Raw genomic sequence first — 24,709 nt, 5'->3', positions numbered from 1 at the left:
ACCCAGCCCTCAGCTACAATTTACTCCTCTTGACTGAGAGTAGGTCCTGAATTTATATTTCGTATTGCAGAGTCAGGAAGCAATGCCAGGGCAGTAAAGGAGTGCTGGTGACATCTCTGTGCTTGAATTGGTCCCCAGGACAATATTAGCAAAGCTCGTGGATCCAAGGGAAAACCAGACTGATTTGGGAAATCTAGATGCTACTGCTGTCTAAATGGCAGATTTAAATGCCTGGAAAAGGACTGTTCATATTTCTCAGCATGGTATACTTACTACACATGACTTGATTTGGAAGGCAGAATTAATCATGTATTTATACTTAAATGGGACTTAACTAATTCTGTCTGGGAAACAGCAAAAATATGCGAACAGATTCTGTATTGCTCAGGCAGTGGCTCTGCCCTCTGTGAGGCTGTATAGCGTAGTGTATATGCTCAAACACTAACTCATTTTATACAAATCTGCCAGTATCAGCCTTGATCACTGCAGACAGAAGTGGGTGAATGTGGTAATCAAGTGCAAGCAGCATGCAGATATGTGCAGGTATGTGGAACTGAAGCATCTAGAAAATCCAGACAATTTTAAGTGATCAAAAGGCGGTGGAGTAACATTTCCAGGCAACAAAAGTCTATAGGAAAACACAGATTTAACAGTACATTTGGGCCTATACAGATTCAATTCTGTAGTCCAGATCAAAAATCTTCACTTTCTAGACTCTAGGACAACTTCCTTACCTTTTTGTCCTAATCTTTCCATCTTCTGCATATTGCTCGGTATAGTAATTATACTTAGCATTTTATCATATTTTAATAGTGCTTACAACAACAAAATCTATAGCTTTGTATTCTAATTCTTTTTCTGTTTTCAGCTTCTTGTATTTGTAGGCTTACATTCGATATCAGTATTTGTACTACACACATAGCTACTACCCACATATTGACTGAAATGCAGGAATGGAAAGGACCTCAGAGATCCCCTGGTCCATTTTCAGAGTCACAACAAAGGCCACATCAAATCATCCTTGCTTGTCTGATTGTTCCTGTCCTGTTGTATTGCATTGTCCCATTTCTTGGCTTTTATAGGGAGATTTTTGCAAGTTGCAGAATGTTGATAACATTACCCAGTTTTTCAAGTATGAGGCTTTCTTGACTGCAGAATGAAAGGAGTAAGCAAGGTGCAAATGACTCTTAGTGCCCACAGAGAGAGCTTAACCTGAAATATTTGCCTTATACTAATGCCTGAAATTCAGAAATCTTCATCCTGACAAATGTCCCTTCATACAAATGTATATTGCTACAGCATAACCCTGTATTTTCAAATGCAGTCTGTGCTTTTATCTTAGGAGCACACACTAAGGATGCCTTTCTGTATTCTGGTGTTCTTCCCATGACAAATCTTTAGTATGACAACCATTTATCAGGAAAAATAATTTTCTTCTTTTAGCATTTTCTAACTTGTTACCAAAAAAAAGTTACAAAAAAAAGTTAAAAGCTGTCTTTTGAGGAAAAAATTTAAATTGTGTAGTTCTCAATTGCCAATTCTGACAGAGTAAAATTATGGGAAAAGGTGGACTCTCTGTACTTTTTTGAGCCATTGCTACAGTGGAGTAAATCAACAGCAAGAGTGGCAGTTCAATAAGCAAACCAGAGTGAATGTCATGATCTTGCTGTCACCCATACCTGAATCCTCCTCCTTTGTGGATTTAATGGCACCTTAAATTTTCTATAAATTTATTGCAGACTTGTAAGACAACTACTTATCTTACAATACGTTTAATGCTTATTTTTAAGAATGATTTATGGACTGCTTAACAGCTTTGAAAAAGGAATTATATGAAAGCATGCAACCATTCTGAAAATGAAAGCTGTGGCCATTCCTAGAAGAAGGAAGAAGGGAAATAGAAGTTTTCCCACTGGGTTGGGAAGGACTTTATTTAAAGTGTTTTGCAGCTAATATTTACCAGATATCCACAGATTATGACTAAAGATAAATGAACGAATAAATGAAGAAATAAACAAAAGCACCCCAGTTTTGGGAAGGTAATTTCAATTAATTGCCTCATTCTCAGAGCAAAAAGCTTCACTGAAGTTCACATTGTCTCATTAGAGTGTTATTTGAATTCGTAATTGTTTTGCATTCTACATCAGAACAATCACAACTTGTACATTTGTTCTTCCACCTGAGCAGATGGGAAATGGACTGTACATTTTATTCTTCTGTAGAACTGGTTATTGTTGCAGCATGGCAACAGGAAAGGATTTGCTAAAATTAGCTCCACTATTTGTATTTCATTGATTAAATTTTGGAACGTCAAAAGGGGTTGAAGACAAGAACTTATAATTATCAAGATAGAAATGTCACTGCGCAGGAAATGGTCAACTGTCCAAACCCGCTTACATCTTTGCAGCAGCACTGGTGTTACAGTGTTATTCTGTGATAAATGAGGTGAGGTAGGTAAATATGGCTAAGCAAACACAGAGCAAGGACATGAGGTACGATTTCTTGGAAAGCAATCTAAGTTGGATGACTGAGAACAATGTTCACCAGATTGTCAGAATTAGTAGAACCAGCTGAGCATAATGGCATAAATCAGTTCAAGGATTTTGCTGTCTGGAAATGCTCTCAGTGAAGCACAGCCTAGTCAGGACTACAAGGGCATGTAATCTGAAAAATGTTTATTGGCATAAGGTGACAAACAGAATCTTGAACGGATTTTCAATCCCATATAGAAGTTAAGGGAGAAAAGGACATTACAAGAGAACAACCAAATCTTTCCACAAACTGTGGATTTTTTTTCCAAGTACCATTTCCATCTGTTTAATATTTTCTTCCTGTGAATGTCCAACAATGGAATTAATAGTTTTTCTCTGTTCTTTCAACCTACACAGGACAGTTACAATTATATGGTAGGATTTTCCTGTGTTCTTTTAAGGAAAACAAACTTGGCCTTTGTTCACGTAGCACCAATCACCAAATGAAAACAAAAAGGGCCATAATAATTACTATATAATTAATATAATTACATACACTGGACATATTTATAAAATGTCATTCTCTAAGGGAGCATTTAAAATGCTTACTAAACTAATAATTTTTTTTGAAAACAAGTTGTTAGCATATGCAATGTGCTTTATGATTCATGACAGAAAGTGGTGTACATTCATGCTATATAAATCACAGAAAAAAACCTGTAATGATAATTAACTGATGAGACACATATAAGGAATCCACAAACAACTAATTAAGTGCTTGATTGTGAAAATTCAGTCTGCCTGAACAAACTGGTAGACAAACCCTTGGCTGAGGGGAATCCACAAAATTTCACAAACACAAATAATCACTTTGCAATTGTCTTCTCATTGTATATAGATTTTACCTATCCTAACAATAGATAGCTGCAAACTAAGCGTATAAATCAACATTATTGTATGAAATCCCTGTGTAGACAATGGAGAGAGATGAGTATGATTGGGTAGGGATCAATGAGTGCCTGAAGATATCTGTCCTCTCTCCATGGACTGTGAAGACAGGCTAGAGGCACAAGCTTGAATTAGATGACCTCTAGACAGAAAAAGACAAACTTAATGCCTGATTCACTCCATATAAAAGGCCAGAAATAATTATATAACATGCAGAGCTGTAGCTGGTATAATATGTTTGAAGTGGAGGAAGTGAAGAAATATTTTGCAATACATATTTTTATTATGGATAGTTTAGGTGTTTATTAGAAAGTAGTAACATGTGTGTAGATGTGCATAAAAAAATGCTCAGCACATAGGAAAGTATTTCTACTATTAACCTCTTAAAGACAATGCAAAGATCCAAGCAAAACTCTAAGAATTTTGTTTTACTTGAAGGGTTTCCTTACTCATAGTACCAGTTCTTTCAAGAGATTTCAACTATTCCACTTCTTCATTTTGATTCATATATGATTTTAAATTCTTAGTATGCTGTTTGATGATGAGTTGATCATAAGAAGACACAGATTGTTGTAGGGATGCATGTGAATTTACATTTTCCCTTATTTGCATTTTTTTCTCAAACTCTTATACAAATATTACACAGAATCACAGGACTATTGAAGTTGCAGGGGCATCTTGAGAGTGTCTAGTCCAACGCCCTGGCTCAAGCAGGATCAGCTAGGGCAGGTTGCCCAGGACCATGTTCACTCAGGTTTTGATTATCTATTTTGATAGACACTCCACAACCTGTCTGGACAGCTTGGCCCAGTGTTTGACCACCCCCACAGTTAAAAAGCTTTTCCCTGTGTTCAGATGGAATTTCATGTGTATTAGTTTGTGCCCCTTGCCTGTTGTCCTGCCATTGGGCACCACTGAGGAAAGTCTGGCTCCCTCTTCGTCACTGCCTCCCATCAGGTATTTGTACACATGGATAAGATCCCCCTGAGCCTTCTCTTCTCCCGGCTGAGCAGTCCCAGCTCTCTCAGTCTCTCCTCATAGGAGAGATGCTCCAGTGTGTTAATCATCTTCATGGCCCTTTGCTGGACTCACTCCATGTCTTTGTTGTACTGGTGAGCCCAGAACTGGACCACAGTCAGAACCGTTGAAGGAGGATAGCGCGTCTCCTACAAGATCAATAGAGCTGAACAATAGTATAAAAAGATTCAATACAGATCTGATTTAGCAATATTATATGTCAGTCTTTTCTGTGAAGGTATGGAAATCCAAGAAAGCTACTTTTGCACCACAAAGCTATTTTTGCACTGCAAAAATAGTGTTTTCTACTAAACAAGGTGTCCCTTCCTCTCTGATAGTCTAATTCCAAATCTAACAGTTTTATAAATAAGCATACTTCTTTTATAATCAGTCTCTTTTGATTACTTAAGAGAAGAAAATGAGAACAAAATATTTATGTTGAAAAATGTTTATACATACACATATGCTGGGGACAGAAATATGCTGTATTATGACTTTCAGAGTGATTTGTTTTTTGGGATAGCTAATCATCCACCAACTCTACTGACTAATATTCTGCATTATTCTTCAGGCTGTTAATTTCTGGTACGTCCTGGTGATGAATGATGAACACACAGAGCGGCGCTATCTGCTTTACTTCCTTCTGAGTTGGGGGCTTCCAGCGTTTGTTGTGATCCTGCTTTTAATTATCCTGAGAGGAATCTATCACCACAGCACAGCACAGATTTATGGCCTTGTCTACAGTGATCTGTAAGTTTTCCTTTTAAAAAGCGTGAGCTAGCTATTGTACTCTCTGTGTTGTTTTATATTTAATTTCCTTGCACGTAGAGAAGGGGATATGCATACAGCCACATGCAAGTAAGGGGCAGGGGGATTCCTCGTTTGGTGGAGATGAAGCAAGTATGTCACCCATATGCAATGCAGCACTTTCCGTGCAATTGGGCTTTGCTCCAGTTTCTCCACAGTTCCGTCCTGGGCTGAGCATTGGCAGAGCCAGCTTGAGCATGTCTGCTTTGTGGGTAAATTAATTATTCTTTTCTGAGACTGTGCAATTCCAGTGTAAAGGATAGAAATGGCTACTGCTGCAGAAGTGAGCAGAAGAGCATGTTTTTCTTCCATTTGATTTGAGTGGTTAAAAAAACACACCAAACCAAGCCTTAAACCCTCATCTCTTAGGTTATTAAATATATTCTCTGCTAAACAATGTTACTACATTAACATGTCAAATACATTTCCTGAAGTGTTTCTCTTGGAATATTGAGTATGTTATATTCCAAACTGTTCCCAGTTTGAGCATTGCTGTAATGCCAATAATTAACACAGCCCTTTCAAAGCTATATATAACCTCAGAGAACTGTCCTAATTAAAACAATACATCTTCATAGAACTTGAGACATTTAAGTGGAAAGATACACAGATAAATATTTTTGTTCTCCTTCCCTACCTCTTTTACTCTGGCCCCTTTTCTGGCAAAGCTAATCTTTTATAATAGCTATTCTAGGATATGAGGCTATTATGCTTATTCACTTTGTGTCATAATTACATGCTTCATGTGCAGGAAAGAGTAAATACACAACTTCTTTTTAAAATAATAGAAGAATGTACAAATTCTTTTTATGAAAACTTCTTATGAGGGTGCTTGCAGAATAGACCCAAAACAGGAGAATATCCATCTGTCTTTAATAAAAGAGGAAGATACAGTGTGCCTCATTCCCTTATAACTGAACAAAATTCAGTACAGTGTTTTTTTGTCATACAAAGGGAATTACTGCGAGAAGTAGATACTGGAATTCAATAGCTGTGTGTTCGAGTATATGCGTATGCATATATCTGTGCACTTATAAATATTAGTTGTATATACATATGTATGTGTATGTGTGTACAGCGCATGATAAGCAAGGATATCTGATTTAGATCTAAATGAGCTACACTGGATACTACAAGCTGTCTAGCCATGTTAGCCAAGGTTTAGTCCCACATTAATAGACACTGGCTCTCAAGTCAGAAGAGTATCTGAGGTCCACAACAGTAGACCATTTCTGATATTCCTGCTACATCAGGGAGTGCTGCATGGCTCTATACCATCCCATACACATAGATACTTCTTCGCAGAACATGGCGAACAAGAGTATTGTATTTTTCTTCATGGCAAAATGCTTCTCTGTGCACAGTAAACACAAGAAATGTGTGTAGCATAATCAAGTCTGATTGCAATCACACAGTGGGCTGATGGTATCATTATGCAGTGAACCACAGTTTCACAGTTGTTTTCTTTTGATGTCCGTGTCTCATTCTTTCAAAAGCAAGGAAAAATCCCTAAGTTCTGATAAAATTATTAAGTAGAGGAAAATTACTCAGTCCAACTCGTTTGCCCAAGTTAAATATAAAACTTTTCCAGCATCTTATTAAAGTAGGCAAATGCCAGAAATCATCCCAAGCTTAGTGAGTGTGCAGCTTATTCCAGCTCAGTCAATGTGAGCACTGTAAGGAGATATCTGCAAGGATTTTCATAAATAGCATCAATGCTAATTCCTAATTTGAAGAGCACTTTAAAAGTTGCTCTTAATTATACAAAGAGGACTTTCAAAGCCAGAATGTAGGAAAGATGACAGACTGAACTACATCACTTGGTTTGTTTTCTCCAAACCAGGATGTACTAGTGGAAAAAGTGACAAGGAGATTTCCAAAGTCAAGGTCATTACATACTAACTTCAGAATCAGCCTCAGAAATAGTTTGAGAACAATGGTGTGCTGCTAAGGAGCTCATTTCATGTGAGAGCTGGAAGACTGGTTAAAGTAATAAAAGCAGTGAAGCTTGTTATCTTAGCTCTCTCCTAAGTGATCACTCCTTGAGGCAACACATTTTTGCATTACTGTGGTGTTTGACCAACTGTTTTGTTCCTGACCACAATGCCATGGGCACAATTAATAGCCAACAGGATGCCTATGCTGAAAGAACTTCATTTTATGCTTGTACTGAACAAAAAATCATTTGAGCTGTGTTGGATTTTGTGCTTCAAAAGAAGTATTATGACAGGGTCTTCCTTCAGATATGACAAATTCTACACGCAAATGCATATATTTTGTACAATAACTCCCATAACATGTCACAGTGTAAAACTAACAGGCTGCTATGGTGGTAACAGTAGTATACATATTGGTGATTATTTTCATAATTAGCAGAGCTTATGTATGGCATGAACAGTGCACTCTTTGGCATTATGTGCATTTTTTATGATACTGGTAAATTTGTCTGTATCAATGCCACCAAGCAGCATAATTTTTTTCAGATCCTAGCTCAATGATGTGTGAAAGAGCTCACTGCCAGGAAAGGCCTCTTTTACTCCTCCCTTTGCTAACTCTCCCATTGCTCAGCCGAAGAGGTGAAAGTCTGTTTGTTTGAATAGGACCAGAAAAGTTGCTGGTGAAAGGCGTATTGGCATAACTTGAATGAATCAAGTAACGAGATGGGCATTTGCATAGGATGGGTTTGAATGGAGGAATAGTGGTCTGTCTGAATATCTGTAAAGAAAAATGTGGAGGTTCTATGAAAATCTGATACAATACCTTTACTAAGGAAAGTAATAAGATTTCATCCCCTCTTAAAAATATGCATTAGCTCTCATGTCTTCTTTTAAAAAAGAATAACAAGTTATTTCAGGTGCAGGTGTCTATAACTGCACCTCTGCCTAATTTCTGTGTGTAATAACCATTGGCTCAATCACGTACTGAGACTTCAAAGTAGGGGCGTTCTCTGCGTGCAGCTGACATGTAGAAGGGGCTTGGATAGGCATTTGCCATCTATCCTGGTTTTTACTTTTGTGTTAGGGTAAAAGTCTTACAGGAAGGTTTGTCAATGTTTGTAAACGAAATCTCTAATGTGTCTCTAAATTTCAAGTATATTGTCTACCCTGGTCTCTAGTAACCATGCTCTAAAATGTGTATCCTTGCTTAAGAATTGCCATGATGGCTGAGGCATTAGTGTTTTTTAGTGATGAGGCAGGTGTCAGCTCCTTTCAGCTGGCTAATAACTGAAATTTGAATTACGCTCTGAACTAGATGGTTTAAAAGCACTCTAGAAAAAAGTATATCATCCTTCTATATTTCTGAGTTTTTATGTCATGCAGACAATTTTCCAACCCCTGTTTGAATTTGCTGCAATCTCTGTCTAAAATATCTCTGTCTAAAATATCTTCTAAGGACATAAATTCTACCATTTACATACACGCTGTTTTAAAAATGTATTTCCTTTTGTCGTTTCTTATTACATTGAATGTCACCATGAGTTTGTGTTGTGCCATAAGTAGAGACATCAGGATAATCTTTCTCTTCCATTTGTTTTTGGTTTTTTTCTTATCTCCCATCTGATTGTCTCTTTCAGGATTATAAACCAAACTCATAATTTGTGTGAATTGTTAATGCCCTTGCACACTTTAACACCCTTCTCCTTTTGAGAAGAATTTTTCTTGTCGAATAAGAAAAACTTATGAACAAATGAGTTCACAACAGGACAAGAGTTCAGGTTAAAGTAAAATTCCAAAGCTCACTGTGGTTCCCAAACTTCAGACAGTTCAACATTTGCTGTTGTCGTGGTATATACAGCTAGCCAGTCATGGCCTCATTTCTGAAAATCTTTTAGCTAATGTTCTTAAAGTGAGTTTAATCTTAGCAATATGTTTAAACTGAGCAATATATTTCTGATAGGTCTCTTAAAGTACAAAGACACAGTTCACCTGGTATGGTGGAAAACATATGGAGGCAAATCGAAACTGTAGGTATTGGCAAAGAGAGATGTAAAGTGCAATGGAGAGGTGAAGAGAGGAATGTGAAGAATTACATAAAATCTAGCTCTCACCGGTTTCATCCTGGTCTCATTGGTGGTTACTTTGAAGAAAAATATCAGCAATATATGTCTACCATGTATCTTTAGAGGGATTGCATCACAGGGGATTTACAGACTGCAGACAGTTCTGGAAACCAATGCAGGTATAGATATAAAACCTCAAACTGGTGAATGACTTGAGACTTGAAACAATTCAGTCATCTTTTACGGAGGAGGCTGGCTTTGGGTTCATGACACCTTATAACTCTCTTACACTTACAATACAAGCAAGCAAAAGAACTTCTAAAATGGGAATCCTTCACAATAAAGTAGCTTTCTAATTTCTCGTATTTGCTTGCATACAAGTAAAAATTTCAGTACCCTTTGAAGTCAGTGGAACCACACCCATTTGCAGGGTTTTGCCTTAACTTATCTGGTTCTGAGATCAGAGGCCAGAATTACTTAATTACAAGCATCAGGTTTTGTTCACAAACATGAATTTAAAGGTTACTTATGCTACATTCACTGGACTTGTACCCGAGAGATTGTCCAGAGCTATAACAGATGTTATAAAAAAAAGTACTACTCTGAAATTGGCCAGAATCACAGCTCAGAGGAGCTTGAACTTTTAATTCACTTGGGTAGCTTGAAAACTCTTACCTACAATAGCGTTAAAGTATGTTTTTTATAAACTTGAGAAGTACTCGTGTTGCAGCTTTAAGCTCTGAGTCTGACTAGACCTTCTTCTTGAAACTGAACTCCCCTAAGAAGGCCAAAGGACTGTTTTTATTAAAGTATAAACTAAAACAAGTAACCCTTGAAAAGGAGAAAACTGGAAGTGATTAGACATGAGAGAATACAAATTTAAAAGTTTATAAACAAATGTCTCCCCATTGCGTCCTTGCAAAAGCTGGTCAAGCTGGTTTTCAAGCATGGCTTTTGTCAAGCTTTAGTCTACCTTTTTTAATTGAAGCAAACTGTATAATTTCCTCTAGTTCCCAGAATGTTTTTTTTGGTCATTTCTGTTACATGCCTGTCTGCTCCTTGCACTTTTAAGAGGTCTTTTCCCTCTGCTAATCCCTCCAGTTTTTTAGAAGTGTCTCTTTTTTAGCAGGATCATGTATTTGCCCAAGGGAAGAATGATCTCCCCTCTCAGGAGGTCCCACCTGATTCATTCATTTTCCTCTTTAAAATCCACTGTGGCAAACAAAAAGAGCACAGAAGAACCGCGTCTGGTTTCAGCACTGCGGTTACTCCAACCCCTGCAAGTAAAAAAGACACAAGCCCTCAGCCTCTGGAGGTGACTTCTGTCACGTGTGAGGGAAAGGAAAATGATGAACTTCAAGGAAGATGCTGTGGACTCAGATGGGAAACCCCAGTCACCCGGGAATTTTAGAAGTTAATTTATTGGCTCTTAGAGTTGTGGCATTCGTTCTGGTTTGTACTGAAACACAGCTCCTATTAGCACCCCTGCAGAAACTTGCAGATTCTCTTCACCTGCAGCAGCTTTTCCGTGACATTGAGGATGAAAAGACCTGGATTAGGGGAAATAAATGCCAAGAAAAGACAAGTGATGCACAACGCAGTTGCTCACCACCCGCTGACCGATGCCAGAGCCACGAGCCGCACCTCCTGGCCAACTCCCCCCAGTTTATATACGGGGCATGATGTTCCATGGTATGGAATATCCCTTTGGCGAGTTCGGGTCAGCTGCCCCGGCCATGCTTCCTCCCAGCACTGAAAAATCCTTGACTTAAGATAAGCACTACTTAGTGACAACTGAAACATTAGCGTGTTATCAACATCATTCTCACGCTAAATCCAAAACACAGCACTGTACCAGCTACTAAGAAAAAAATTAACTCTATCCCAGCCGAAACGAGGATAACCATTACACTACTTTAAAATTATAGAAGTATCCATGTATTTGGTTTCAGTGATAGTGATATGATAACATCTAACGGCAGAAAAAGGCTAAGCTAAATATTTTTACAAATATATCTTCTTTGTATCGTATCATCTGCCATGATGATATCTATGAGAAATAATGAAAAAAGATTGTCCAGCAAAATTCCTTTCTAGAAAAAAACAAACACTTCTATCTCCTCTACAGTCTAGCCCAAGGCAGAGGTTTTTCCAGCAAAGTCACTGGATCTGTGACTGTGCAGCCACATCCAGGGGACAGAACACAAGGCTACAGAAAGCTGGAAATTATGAACTTTTTTCTGTGACTAAGAGTTACAGCTCTTCCTGTTACTCACATTGCAGTTTCTCTGAATCAAGCTCTTGCACATGGGCATGGCACGGGGCACAAATTAGTGTCTAGGAGCCATGGCCAACACTATTTGGAAAAGAAACTTCACAGAAAATGCGTTCCAGTACCAGGTGCATAGCAATGGGTGAAGGGCACTTTGTGTATCCTCACATATGAGGGAGTCAGACCTGGATTTCAGAACAAACAAGCAGTGCAGTTGCTGTCTGAATGCTGTTTCCTTGAGCAAGTCATGCCCTCCTGGGTTGTAATACAAACTAGTGATAAAATAGAGGCATGATGATAACTAATGCTCTAAGATACTGTCCTTAAATGTTGGTTTGTTTTAACACCTGTGTGCTGAGAGCTGCACAGTGCACAAAAATAGAGATAGTCTACACTTCCAAAGATACTCTCGTGTGGTGAAGCACAAATGCTAGCAGGGTAGCAGGGTTCGCATCACTTCGGAGTGTAGTGAAGAAGTGGAAGGCTTGAAAGAAGCACAAACCTGTAAATGATTATTGTATATTTGGTGCTAGACAAAGTGTATAAAAGTTGCACATGATGAGAAATGTTTACTTTAAAGTCTTGCCAGGACTGGAAGTTTGAATGATGAAGCTCATCAAATGTTTCTTAAATAAGTTTTAACTCGTAGGGATAGGTGGGAGGATGAGGACAGTCTAGGCTCAGGGCTCAACCTGAACAAAAACATAAGATATAATAGTTCTTGATGTGTTGTCTCAGTACTTCTCCCAGGTTCATTTGTTTTGATGCTGTTGTAAGGATAAAATCTTCCTGAAGCAGATTTCTAGACACTACTTTTTGTTAAGTTTTATTTCAAGGGCTACAGCCCAGCAACTTGTAATTATTTACTGCCTACACTTACAAGGAGGGCCTTGTAAACCTTAATTATTTGTTACAGATAGAGCCATGCTTTCTCTCTAACTGAACACCTGCCAGCCTGGTGCACTGACACTTAACCCAGTCAGACAAAATACTGGACGCTGCTTTGGGTCTCACCAACTTGCGTGACTCTTTTGCTGCTGGCACACATTATGGGCACAGATCCCTGGCTTGCTAGCTATTCCCTAAAATGGAATCCTGCTTTCTTAAACCCAAGGACTTGTGCCATTACCAGTAACAGGAATTTTTTAGCTTGAGCAAGCTAATTTCTGTCCAAATATTTGGATGAATTCTCATGTCCCCCTTCCCATATGACTTCAAAAGCACTGAATTTAGTCCTGAGTCTTAGAACAACATGCTTGAAACGCGAGACTTTTACAGGCAGGAATAGCTAAGAAAATAGCTAAGCATAGCCAGAAAAAGCATTCAGGGATTTTAATTGAACTGTCAGACGTGCTAAGAGGAAGAGGTTTGTATGACAAATGGATGTGGAATTCCTATCCACTAATGCCTGAGCCTTGCTTTATATTCTGCGTGGACTTGGAAGTGTCTCCCCACATGGTCGTCTCTCTCCAGCTTGTGCTTCCTGTTATCCCAATTTTTCCACCTCCTTTCCCCTCAGTTCACTGGCAAATCGTCTAGGACTTCAAAGCTTTTGCAAACTACTGTTGCTAGAACTCAGCACAGAATGATGCTTGGACATCTGGACGCAGGGCCAAATGCTGTGCGAACCACTCAGCTGAAGCAGTGGGGGAAGAAAACCTGCATTTTTCACTGGCTGATTTCTCACCATTCGCTGTTTTGCCCTTCTCAGCAGGGTAAATTAGCCCATGCTGAGCTCTGTGCTACTGTAAGAGAAGTGTTTCTGATGAACCAGAGCTACTTGGGTTATTCCACACTGCACCACAATATGGACATTCCCATATATCTATATACGTATATATACTGGGCAAATTACCCTACTTCCCTGACCTATAGCAAGGGTTAAGAAAGTACAAAGTTTGGCCTTTTTGTATTCTGTACTTGTGCTTTATTTTCTAAACTCCTCCATTATTTCCAGTGAAGCTGCCTAATGTGCTACCCACGGCTAAGGATTATTTAAAAATATCTCACTGCTAAATGTGATGGCTTTAATTACCTTTTATTTATCCCTCATTACCAACATATGTTTTCAGTGGAGGAAAATAGTTGGGGGCAGGGGCAGGGGGTTGAGTGCTTTTTATATCTTGGCAAATATTTACTGTTAATGTTAAGCAAATGTTAGCACATCAGAAACAGACATAATCACTGTGTTGTGCTTTTAAAGCATTAAAATAAAGAAAGATAAATTCTGGCTGATTTGAGTGACGGAATTTTGAAAAGTGAGTAGAAAAAAAAATTTGTATTTAAGGTAAAATTCCCAACCATTGTTAAGTTCTGACAAATCAAGGTAGTTTTAAAGGGTTGCAAGGATAGGTTGTTATAGGTGAAAGGTGCACCCACAAATGACCTTGGGGCCTGATGCTTCAAACAAGTTCAGATGAGGGGATTTTTGTGCCCAAGCAAAACTCCAGAGACTTCTCTGAAGCCTGCGTAGTACTATGGCAAGAATAGCACGAGAACATCTGCAGGATGAAGGCTTGCATCCCTGCCACTGACAGCTTTAAAAAGCTTCATATTTCCTTTCAGGTTGTGTAAGAAATTAGCAAGATAGTCCCTCCTACTTTATGATCTTTAATTAGCAGAATACCACCTACTGCAACTAAAAAAGCTCGTTCTTGGTTTATCTGTTTTCCAACAGTTTAGAAAAGCCTTAAGCTGATATGCTAGAATATAGCAGGAAATGCTAAAATAAGCAGCAGTGAGATCAATACCAGCAACTGGTTCCGACTACTTCATTGACACTGACATGCTGCTTATAATAAGTATATATATCTAACCTCTTGTATTTGATCTTCCTAAAAAGAGTAGAAAAAAAATTAGTTGGTTTTTTTTTTAACTTCACCACAGGACTGTTCTGCAATAGGTCGATTTTGTGTTCACATTTTAGTTGTGCGAAGTACGTGGACATTGACTGTAGGTAGTGCAGTGAGCTGTGCTTTGGGAGGCAAACTCTTGTCTGCACTACGTAACAGCACCAGTAATTAAAACTGTATCTCACTGAACTGTGCTAAGGTACATCTGAGAAAAAGGAACACAGATTTAGCAGATTGATTTGTATTAGTAGTATTGAATTTAATTGTCAGTATGGCTTACACAGAACCAGTATGTCTAATAGAGAGGCTGCAATAGAAGCGGTTGTAGTGTGTGCTTATCCTGGCCATTTATTATGTTACAACAAAACATGCAGATTAAAAAAAGTGTACATACTAAATACTGTTTTGAAGCGGGAAAAAAACTTTTGCGTGACATTTTGTTATTCTTCTTGCCAAAGGGCAGGACTGTGAACGTGAGCCTCATTTATGTTTGACAGTTTGCACATGGAAACATCTCCTTTTTCAGCTAGATTTATATTAAAATCCTTGGTTTAAAGAATGGATAGAAAAAGTAAGCTAATTAGGAATGTCTGCCCTAAAAGCTAGTACAAGGGAAACATTTTCTTGTATGTGAGAAACTGTAACAAATGTTAAACAGTAAAAAACAAAAAAATAACCATAATAATAGTTCGTTGTTTCAAAGCCATTGATAATGGCTGATACACATGAGGAAGAAGCCTTAGATGTAAACAGGAGCAAGATCATTAACTGAAATCAGACACATAACTCCTTATATAGTTTTAAAATTGCAGTGTTAGCAAGAACCTTACTCTTAAGAGATTTCAAGCAGGTTTCTACCAGCTTATTTTCCTGGTCAAATGCTGAAGGCTACAAGGCTTCTGGGACTTCTGGGATGATCTGCCTGGGGACTCCAGAGCTTCCAGTGCCTTGGAAGCCTAAACTGTATTAATGCAGTGCTTCTGCTAGGTCCTTGCTGCTTCTCCTTTGGTAATCGGTGCTTCCTTCCCCCTTCACAGGAGAGGAGCGGGCTGGGGGGGGAAAGTAGGCATAAAATTGTTCAGAGAAATTTCCAGAGGACGGTATAATGAGAAGACTGAAACACAGTGGGCCATGTTCTAAAACAACAGCAGATGACATTTTGGATTCTCATTATAGAAAAGCATTGCTTAGGCATTTTATTTTTCCCCTTTTCCCAACTGTTTAGCTCTACAGTAACAGCAGCAGTAGAGAAAAACAAGGAAATTGTTTTTTTGCTCTATTATGCAATAGGTCTGGTTTATTGACAGGACTGTTGTTGCACACACTGACTCAAACTGAATCTTCTGAAGATCCTGTTCTTTGCTGTTTCAAAACAGCATCTTGGCACTTCTTCATTCTTTGTTCATGGTAGACTGGATTTTCCCCACTGTTTTCTATTGTTGGTAGTTACTCTGTGAGTACCTCCATTAATGAATATGGTGCTACGCATAATGAATTTTGACATGTGAGTAAAAGTGATAGGGTCACACTTCTAGCAGCAGTTCCCCCTGATGTAGAGTTGTCTTTCAAAAAATTGTTGGGACAATCCGTCCAAATGTAAACAAGAATGAGCAAGCCTTGGCTTGATTTCTGGCGGTTGTAAGTTCCACTGCTTTCTGAGTTTACATTTCTTAACCAAAATGGTCTAACTGTGTTTTCGTTACCTTTTTTCCCTCCTCCTCCTCCTCTTCCCCTCACTCTCTTTCCTTTTTCTTTTGCTGCATAGAGGAAAGAAACTAAAAGAAAACTAAATAATGCCAAAGGGTTAACTGCCACATTATCACTCTATAAAACCTGGAAAAACTCTTATTAAACATTTTGCATTTCATTTGAAACTTACATTCAATAAAAGAATTAATTTCCCCATGTTGAATTATATATGAAATAAAAGGTATGGGCCTGTCTCTGAGCTAATGTGCACAAGATATAAACTGATTTAAATTCATCAAACACGGCTTTCATTTTCGTTCATACCAAACAATACCCACAGCAGTAGTATGGGCAGTAAGAGATTTATTGGGTTGTTCATTTTCCCATCATCCCGATGAGGTGACAGAGGCCAAGTAAAGCACTGAATCAAAGGGGATCAGTCTAGCTGTGTTGTGCTTTGGGCAGTAGTATTTGATCACAGAAGTCTCAAAATGTACTCGTACAAGTGGGTGACTTGTTTCACGGCTGTACTAGACTCTTTAGGGCAGCTTTTATGGTTCATCTGAGATTTGCTTGCTTTAACCCATAAGCAGATGATGTTCGGTGTTCTAGAGAAAGTCCCCTACTTCCTTTTGAGGAAAAGTGATTAAACAAAAGCAAAAGTAACATCATGATGTAATCTTTGAGCTGCAGCTATAGGGAAAGCACCTGCCTTTTTAATTTTTTTCCAAAATAATTCCATAGGTATGTAGAACCTTTCTCAATCAACTGTTTTGCTGAACTTACAGGGGGAAAAGTGTTTTTTCCCTGATTCCAGTTCTTGCACCCCATCTCTTAGGCAAGTAGGGCAAATTGAACCAGGAATCTTTTACATTTTGACATCAAAATTTGTGCAGTTGTAACCATGGATCAAGACCACATCTAAATGTAGGATAACCTGTGAAACAGCTGGTGGAACATTGTGGCCATAGGTTTATGAAGAACTTGCACAATGTACAGAGACTAAGACTTCTTGCAAAGGTGCACGAAACTGTAAGACGAACTTGTAGCTCCAACCAGACAGGTATTTTTGGGGCAGAGGCTCAGTGTTTGCGCAGGGGCTGTTCCACGTCTTTGCTAGGTGCCCCTTTTTCCCTGGGGAGCTGCGCCGGCTTCGGAACGCTCAGCTGCAAGAAGCAGCTTATCTCAAGGTCTGTTTCTGCAGCATGTCGACGCTGGCTAACAAAGCACAGCCTTGTAAAACCCTGTTAATAAACAGCTGGTGGAGCCAATAACGCTCAGCCTTCAACAAGTGGCAGTTTGTCATCCCGGGGCTAACAGACGTGGAAGCGGTGCCAACCGTGCCCCTTGCTGGAGGTGGCTGTGCCCTGTGGGACCGCTGCTGGAGGGGACCCGAGCTCCTCAGGCATTGCCCTCGGCGTCTCCCCAGCAGCGGCGCCCGGAGCCAAGAGCCGAGCTTTGTTGCGTGGCCTCGCAGGCAGCTGGGCGCCTATCTGCTGTTTCACCATGTGGGAAAAGGCAGATGCAGCCCTTTCGATAAGGGGCAGGGGGGTGCAGACTCACCGCCCTGCAGGCTCACAAATGTAGGTTTTTCAGACTGCTTGCGAGGAAAGAAACTGGTACTTCCTCCGGAGCAGTAACGCTGCGCGTTTCCGCTCTGCGCGGTGTCCTGCACACACTGTACTGAGACCTGTGTCTGTTTGCAAAGCAGGGGCAAAAAAAAAAAAACACCCTGAAAACCCCAAACAAGCAAAACTCTACATATTGCAAAAGCCTCTGTTAAGATCCAGAGCTAGAGATTCTCTGGCCGTGTTGTTTGGAGCTGAGAATTGAGACAAGGTTTTAAAAAAACCTCACTAATATCAGGAAGGGCTGCCTGTGGTTCACTTATCAGCAAGAACATTTATTTATATAAGTGTTCTTTGCTTATCAGTAACAGCAGCAACATGAGCTTATGGTAGAAGTTCAGCAAACACTGTATTGTTTAAGTTAAAAAAAGAGAGAAATCTTTATAAATGCTGGTGCATTTTGTTACATTTCTAATTTGTTTTACCTGACATTTTCTTAGCTTTCCTAAATGTCTTATCTTACTGGTAGAAAGCCTACTTATTTTTAGCAAATTTACTTTGTAAATTACAAAAAGGATTTTTTTCAGAACTAGAAGCAACAGAAACTGACATTTAAATAGCTTCAGATACATATCCTGCAGAAAGAAGTGTAATATTTACAACTGTTCTGTCTGTCAGCTTAAATTTCAGAGGTGCTTTACACATAACAGATTATTCTTCAGGGCTGGAACCCACTCATATTAGAAAACTTTTTGCTTCATAAAATGTAACTCCAGCAGAGTGCCAGTTTTTAAAAAACTTCTGTAATCATCATGTACCCTTTAATTTCAAAACAGTATTTAGGACCCAATTGCTTGCATTTAGGACCCAATTCTCACAGCTGCCGACATTTTTTAATGGAAAGAAATAGGCAAAATATTTCTGGTAAGGGCATGTACATATGTAAATATCACTTTAAAATCTTAAACTCTCCGGTTAGAAATTTCCTGTGTGTAATGACTACATTTCCAAGATTTTTTCTAATAAAACCAGAATTCGAGCTATTTTATAATGCTGTACTGCAACTCAATTTAAGAAAATCAGAGTTCAGTTTAAAACCTGGTACAGTCCATGTAATTTGGCCAACATGGGTTAAGCATGCAGTTTGTTTCCAAGTCATTAAAAAAAAAAAAAAAAAAAGTGGCAGGGATTTTCCAAAGAATATAGGAGAGCTGGTGGGCAACCACATCCTGCCAAGACGATGTCAGCGGGATGTAGGCTGTGTCATGCCTCTTTGAAAGCTCCAGCACCACCCTTTGACTCGGTTATAAACCAGAGCTGCTTTCACCTTACCATAAGGCCATTTATTGGAGTTACTTGATGCAAATATAAATCAGATAGCTCTCTCCTGGTTATTGTGAGCTACTCTCTTGGTGCAGAGCAGACAAAAAAAAAAAAAAAAAAAATCTATTTCCTGAGAGGAACCTCTTGCTAAAAGAAGCCCTTGCATATTGGAGAGTCATCAAAATATGAAGCCATGCCACATTTCAGTCGGCCTCCACTGCTTGAACAACGTCTCTGGCCTGCCAACTGTAATTTAGAGTACCCTGAGGCAGCTGTAATTTATGCTGACCAGTGTGAAATTGTTTTTCCCTGCTCAGTCCTGTAGAAAAATCAGCCTAGTTGGAGGGAAGGTCCTTGCTCCGTGTGCTCATACGAAGGTTTCTGAAGCACTGAATCATGAAAGGGGACATATTGTGTCTTCCTGAGTCACAATACCACCGTGCTTGCCTTCCAGTGTACAATTTACCCAAGCCATGTCACTTCTTCTTTTAAAAGGTTATGATGAATTATGAGCTGTTAGAAATGCAGGGTGCATCTGACCGTTAATACTCAGCTTCAGTACAGCTGCAATGGCCTTTTGAGTCTTATTTTTATCAAGGCATCCATGGCCTTGTGTAGTGATGCTGGAAGCCGGATGTTTGTTTTTATCAAATCATGTTTTTACATTTTTTGATGAGGGATGCATAGCATTTAGAGAAACAATTTTATTATCATAAACATTATTATCATTAGCATCATCATAATTATATAATAATAATGTATTTTTAAAATAATGGAAACTGTTGCTTCCTTTTAATGCAGGTCATTATGCAGCAGCAGTACATTATTTTATTATGACTTTTTTTTTTTCTGTAGTGGCTGGAGTTTTCTGCTTCAGACAAAGATGCGCAAACACTGCTGTCAGTTTCTGGAAAAGCACAGACATAAGCATTCACTTTTGCTGGCTGGGAAATTATGACATCCAAATTTGCAAAAAGACCAGTTTATGTTTAGGCCTTCATTTATATATTTTCTTATTTTAACTGCTGAAGTACGACTATCACAGTATGAAATTAGCGTAATGAATCAGTGTTTCAATATACTTTATTAGTTGATTTTAATTTACATATGAACACTGTAATAAGACTGTAAGGAGATATACATTCTCCTAATCATCAATAGATTTTCTGTAGAAGTTTGATCTTACCACTGTAAGTCAAGACAAAGGAAAAAAAATACTGGTGTATCACTTTTTAGGACCAATTTGAAATACTATAAAGGGCCCTGCTTCTTTCCAACTGTTAGGCATGCACCATCACCCAAAATCATAGAATCATAGAATCATTGAGGTTGGAAAGGATCTTTAAGGTCATCAAGTCCAATCGTTAACCTAACACTGCCAAGTCCACCACTAAACCATGTTCCCAAGTGCCACATCTACACATCTTTTAAATACCTCCAGGGATGGTGACTCCACCACTTCCCTGGGCAGCCTGTTCCAGTGCTTGACAACCCTTGCAGTGAAGAAATTCTTCCTAATATCCAATCTAAACCTCCCCTGATGCAACTTGAGGCCATTTCCTCTTGTCCTATCACTTGTTACTTGGGAGAAGAGACCGACCCCCACCTGGCTACAACCTCCTTTCAGATAGTTGTAGAGAGCGATGAGGTCTCCCCTCAGCCTCCTTTTCTCCAGGCTCAACACCCCCAGTTCCCTCAGCCGCTCCTCATAAGACTTGTGCTCTAGACCCTTCACCAGCTTCGTTGCACTTCTTTGGACGCGCTCCAGCACCTCAATGTCTTTCTTGGAGTGAGGGGCCCAAAACTGAACACAGGGTTTGAGGTGCGGCCTCAGCAGTGCCGAGTACAGGGGGACGATCACTGCCCGAGTCCTGCTGGCCACACTATTAGCAATTTCACTAGGCCTCCTAGAATTGAGGAGGTTACTATTTGTCACTTTTGAAAACATTTTACATTATAAAATAACACCTCAAATTCCAAACATTCATGCCAAATAATAGAGCTCCAAGGACTGATACCTGGCCCCAAGGTTAAGTGACACAGACTGGTTCTTATTCACATTTGTTTGAACTCTCTCCCACAGCCAAAACTACATAGTACTCGGTCCTGTATCTGCTCTATTCTCTGCAAAGAGTGTTCGTAGCATTAAAATGTATTGCTTTCTGTGTTTTTCTTTTTTTCAATTCGGAGTATTTGAAACAACATGAGACCTGGATTGACAGCAACCAGGGGAATACTTTTATAACAGGAAACTGAGGGTATGTGTGGTGTGCCCTCGCAGGTGGCACATGGGCATTTTTGAGAGCCTGTATGGGTCTGGCTGAGATGGAGTTAATTTTCCCTGTAGCAGCCCTCATAGTGCTGTGCTCTGTATTGGTAGCTAGAAAGGTGTGGATAACACACCAGGGTTTTGGCTGCTGCTGAGCAGTGCTTGCATAGCGTCAAGGCTGTCTCTCCAACATTGCCCCCTCACCAGTAGGCTGGGGGTGGGCAAGATCTTGGGAAGGGACATAGCCAAGGCAGTTGACCCAAACTGACCAATGATATGATATATCTGACCAACTGACATATGATATTCCATACCATATGACATCTGCTCAGCAATAAAAGCTAAGAGAAAATGTGTGGGGTGGGCATTCGTTATTATGACATTTGTCTTCCGGAGCAACCGCTACACATACTGAAGCCCTACTTCCCAGAAAGTGGCTGGACATTGCCTGCTGATGGGAAGTAGAGAATAAATTTTTGTTTTCCTTTGCTTCCACGAACAGCCCTTGCTTTTGCTTTATTAAACTGCCTTTATCTTGACCCATGAGTTTTTTCCATCTTATTTTCTCCCCCCACCTTGTCCAGCTGAGGAGGGAAGTGATAGAGCGGCTTGGTGGGCACCTGGTGTCCAGCCAAGGTCAACCCACCACAGAGCCCTAAGGCCTGGAGTAGAGCTGGAGTAGCATTGATAGACTGTAGAGGATGGAAAAAGTCAAATCTGATGTAGTTTCCTCAGTAAAGACTTTTTTGATTCAGTCTGCCTCTGCCTGGACATTGTTTTGAAAATGCCTACTTGGAGCCACGCAAAACAGAGTTAGGCATTTGGGATGGTAAGAGGATCCATGCTTGACCATAGATCCCTAAATCTTCATTTGCCAGTGTGGATGTGCCTCACTGAGTCAGTATTTATTGAGGACAGGAATTTTTCCTAGATCCTTGTTTTTCCTTTTCACTTACCTGAGCAGACATATTATGCCAACATTTGGTTGAAAAATGTTGTTTCAAGCTATGTTTACATGTAAATGCATCCATAGAGACAGAGAGACCTGGTTGTCTAAGCACTGTCCTGGCAGCTGTAATCCCCTATATTGTACTTTTTGACCTGGCACTAACATCCTCAAAAGCCTTGTAAAAATTATTTTACATCACTAAGTTTTCTTTCTATGCTGCAGATTGGAAATTGTAATCTTTATAGCCTATGCTTAATATATAATAAGTATAGATGATAGAAGCATTCCTCAATACTATAGTTTGCATGCCATGTTATTACTCAGAGCACACCTGAAACCAATGGTTGCTTTCTGAAGGCTTAGGAAAAAAAACGTAATGTTTGGGATGCTTCCATGCCTACTGTATTGCAATGTGCTTTGCCCTTTGCAAAAGGGAAAAAAAAAAAAAAATCTTTGCTGACAGGTCTTTTTAGAATTCTCTTGTTTGTCTTATGCATATCTTTAGAGAGAGATTGTCTAACCACTAGCAGGATGCAAGACATATTAGCAGTGAAAGTAAAGGTTTTGGTAAATGTTATTTTGGGTACTGGATAAAGTAAACACTGCATTGTTAGACTGGAGCTATACGTGTCGTTTTTATCCTTGGGCATTGGAACGATTACTTTTCCTATTATGCAGTTTGGATTGTGCAATATTTTAGTTGAAGTGAGCTTGCTTATCACCAGAGGCACTGGCAGGCAACATCCTAGTAAAACACCAAATAGGATGTAAATAAAATACGGGCTAGGCATGTTCTGTGGATGTGTGCAGGTATCCTGTGCATGTGGATAGTTTGCAGTTATTGATAACAAAGGGAAGGGAAGAGTAAAGGGGTAAAGGGAGAAAGGAAAGGAGTATGGAAAGTCAAGGTGAGTCAAGGAAAGAAAAGGCGTAGAATTAAAAAATTATCTACAGTGGAAAAAGAAAGCTCAGCTGATCTTCTCTGTTTCCTATTTTGGGCTTGACTCTGTGGATTGCCTAGGAAATGTTTAACAAGTGTTCACCAGAGGAGAAAGCTTTATTTACGTTAGAACTGAAGCTCAGGGGCTTCATTGGAAAGAATGATTCAAACACAGAAATAAGAGCTGCTAACATCTTTCATTGTAAGGCATGTGCTGTAGGTATTTTTATATTTTTTTCCTCAAGCATTAGTTTCTGGGCTTGAAAATACCTTGCTAGTTTGTGTCTGGATCCTCTTTTAAGGGACCTAGCCCTGATCCTTGTGGATCTGCTAAATACAGCTAATCCCTTCTGTGACTACTCTGATAGCCATCAGCCAATCTTGGTGTAGTGTAAGCCCCTGGGCTTGTGTTTTCCAGCAAGAAAAATGTATTACAACATGGAGAAAGTATTCTGCTTTTGCTTTTTGCCTACTTGTAGATTGCCAGTTCCTTTGCCTACTTGTAGTTTGCCAATACATGTCCGTTCTCTTTAGACAAAAAAACCCAAAACCAAAACAAAACAAATCAAAACAATTTTTTTCAGTCTGTTCAGAGTGGAACACATTTATAAGACCTCTGGTAGCCTTCGCAGTTCTGCTGTGAACCTTATTCATCCAATTCCTGTTTTTGAAATGTGCCAAAACCAGACACAGCTTGCCACTGAGGTATCTGTAATGCTGACTAGAGCAGAATGGTTACTTCAGATGTGTTGCAGCATATACTGCTGTTCATACATCCAAGTATGACATTTACCTTTTGGAACAGCATAAAGTTACGACTCATGTTCTGCTTAATGTGATCCACAGTAATTTCCAGATCCTTTGCCACAGAATTAAGAACTAGCCCGTGAATGTGGTAGGTTCGTAGTAGGTCTTACATTTGCTTTCCTTGTATTCCACCCCACTGTGTAATTCAAATAGTGTCAAAAGTTTCCAAGTGCATTTATAAACCAAACTTGTAACCTCATGAAAGAATGAAATCAAGTTTATATCTGATGTAGTCTGTTGTCCAGAAAAGCATCTTGATTTTTGCTTTTTAATTCTTCATGAGCCGAATGTTTTATCATGGCTCATGTTTGTTCGGTTTCTGACCTTTGAAACAATGTTAGTACATACCTAGTCATCTCAAATTTCCCTATATATTCCAAGACATATTGAAAAAGACTGTCAACAGACTAACTATGTTCTCAGGTAAATTTTTAAGAATTCTTAGATGAAACTTCTCAAGGAATCATGACTTTAAAATGTCCTTCACATATTGTTCAACATCTTCCTTGGTTACTAATGGACTGGAAAATATTACATTTGCCTCTTATAACGCGGGCCTGGGATAAAGGAGTTTCCATTCGAATTTACCACAGCACAAAGCTGGAAAAGAAGTACATTGAATGTCAGTTATAATTCATCATGTTATTGACATCTGAGGTCTGTTCTGAAAAAGTAGTATGGTATTCAGTACGGACATGTGGAAAGAATTGAATCTTGCCAAGAATAATTAACTATGCAAAAACAGGGTGGGGAATAACTGGCTGTTTACCAGTTCTTCACAAAAAGATCTCATGCGT

General features: G+C 39.2%; 1 protein-coding gene across 1 annotated transcript in view; it reads left to right on the top strand.

The window, feature by feature from the left end:
• The window catches only part of ADGRV1 (adhesion G protein-coupled receptor V1), a 284,217-nt gene that overhangs the window by 195,116 nt on the left and 64,392 nt on the right, over nt 1–24,709 (top strand). Inside the window, exon 86 of the mRNA XM_050912471.1 lies at nt 5,008–5,186. Within this exon, the coding sequence (XP_050768428.1) occupies nt 5,008–5,186 (179 nt within the window). The remainder of the gene's footprint in view (nt 1–5,007; nt 5,187–24,709) is intronic.

Source organism: Gymnogyps californianus, chromosome Z (genome assembly GCF_018139145.2).
Source record: "Gymnogyps californianus isolate 813 chromosome Z, ASM1813914v2, whole genome shotgun sequence".
NCBI classification, from domain to species: Eukaryota; Metazoa; Chordata; class Aves; order Accipitriformes; family Cathartidae; genus Gymnogyps; species Gymnogyps californianus.
Note: the sequence above shows the minus strand (reverse complement) of the source record. Positions and strands in the feature narration are given on the sequence as shown.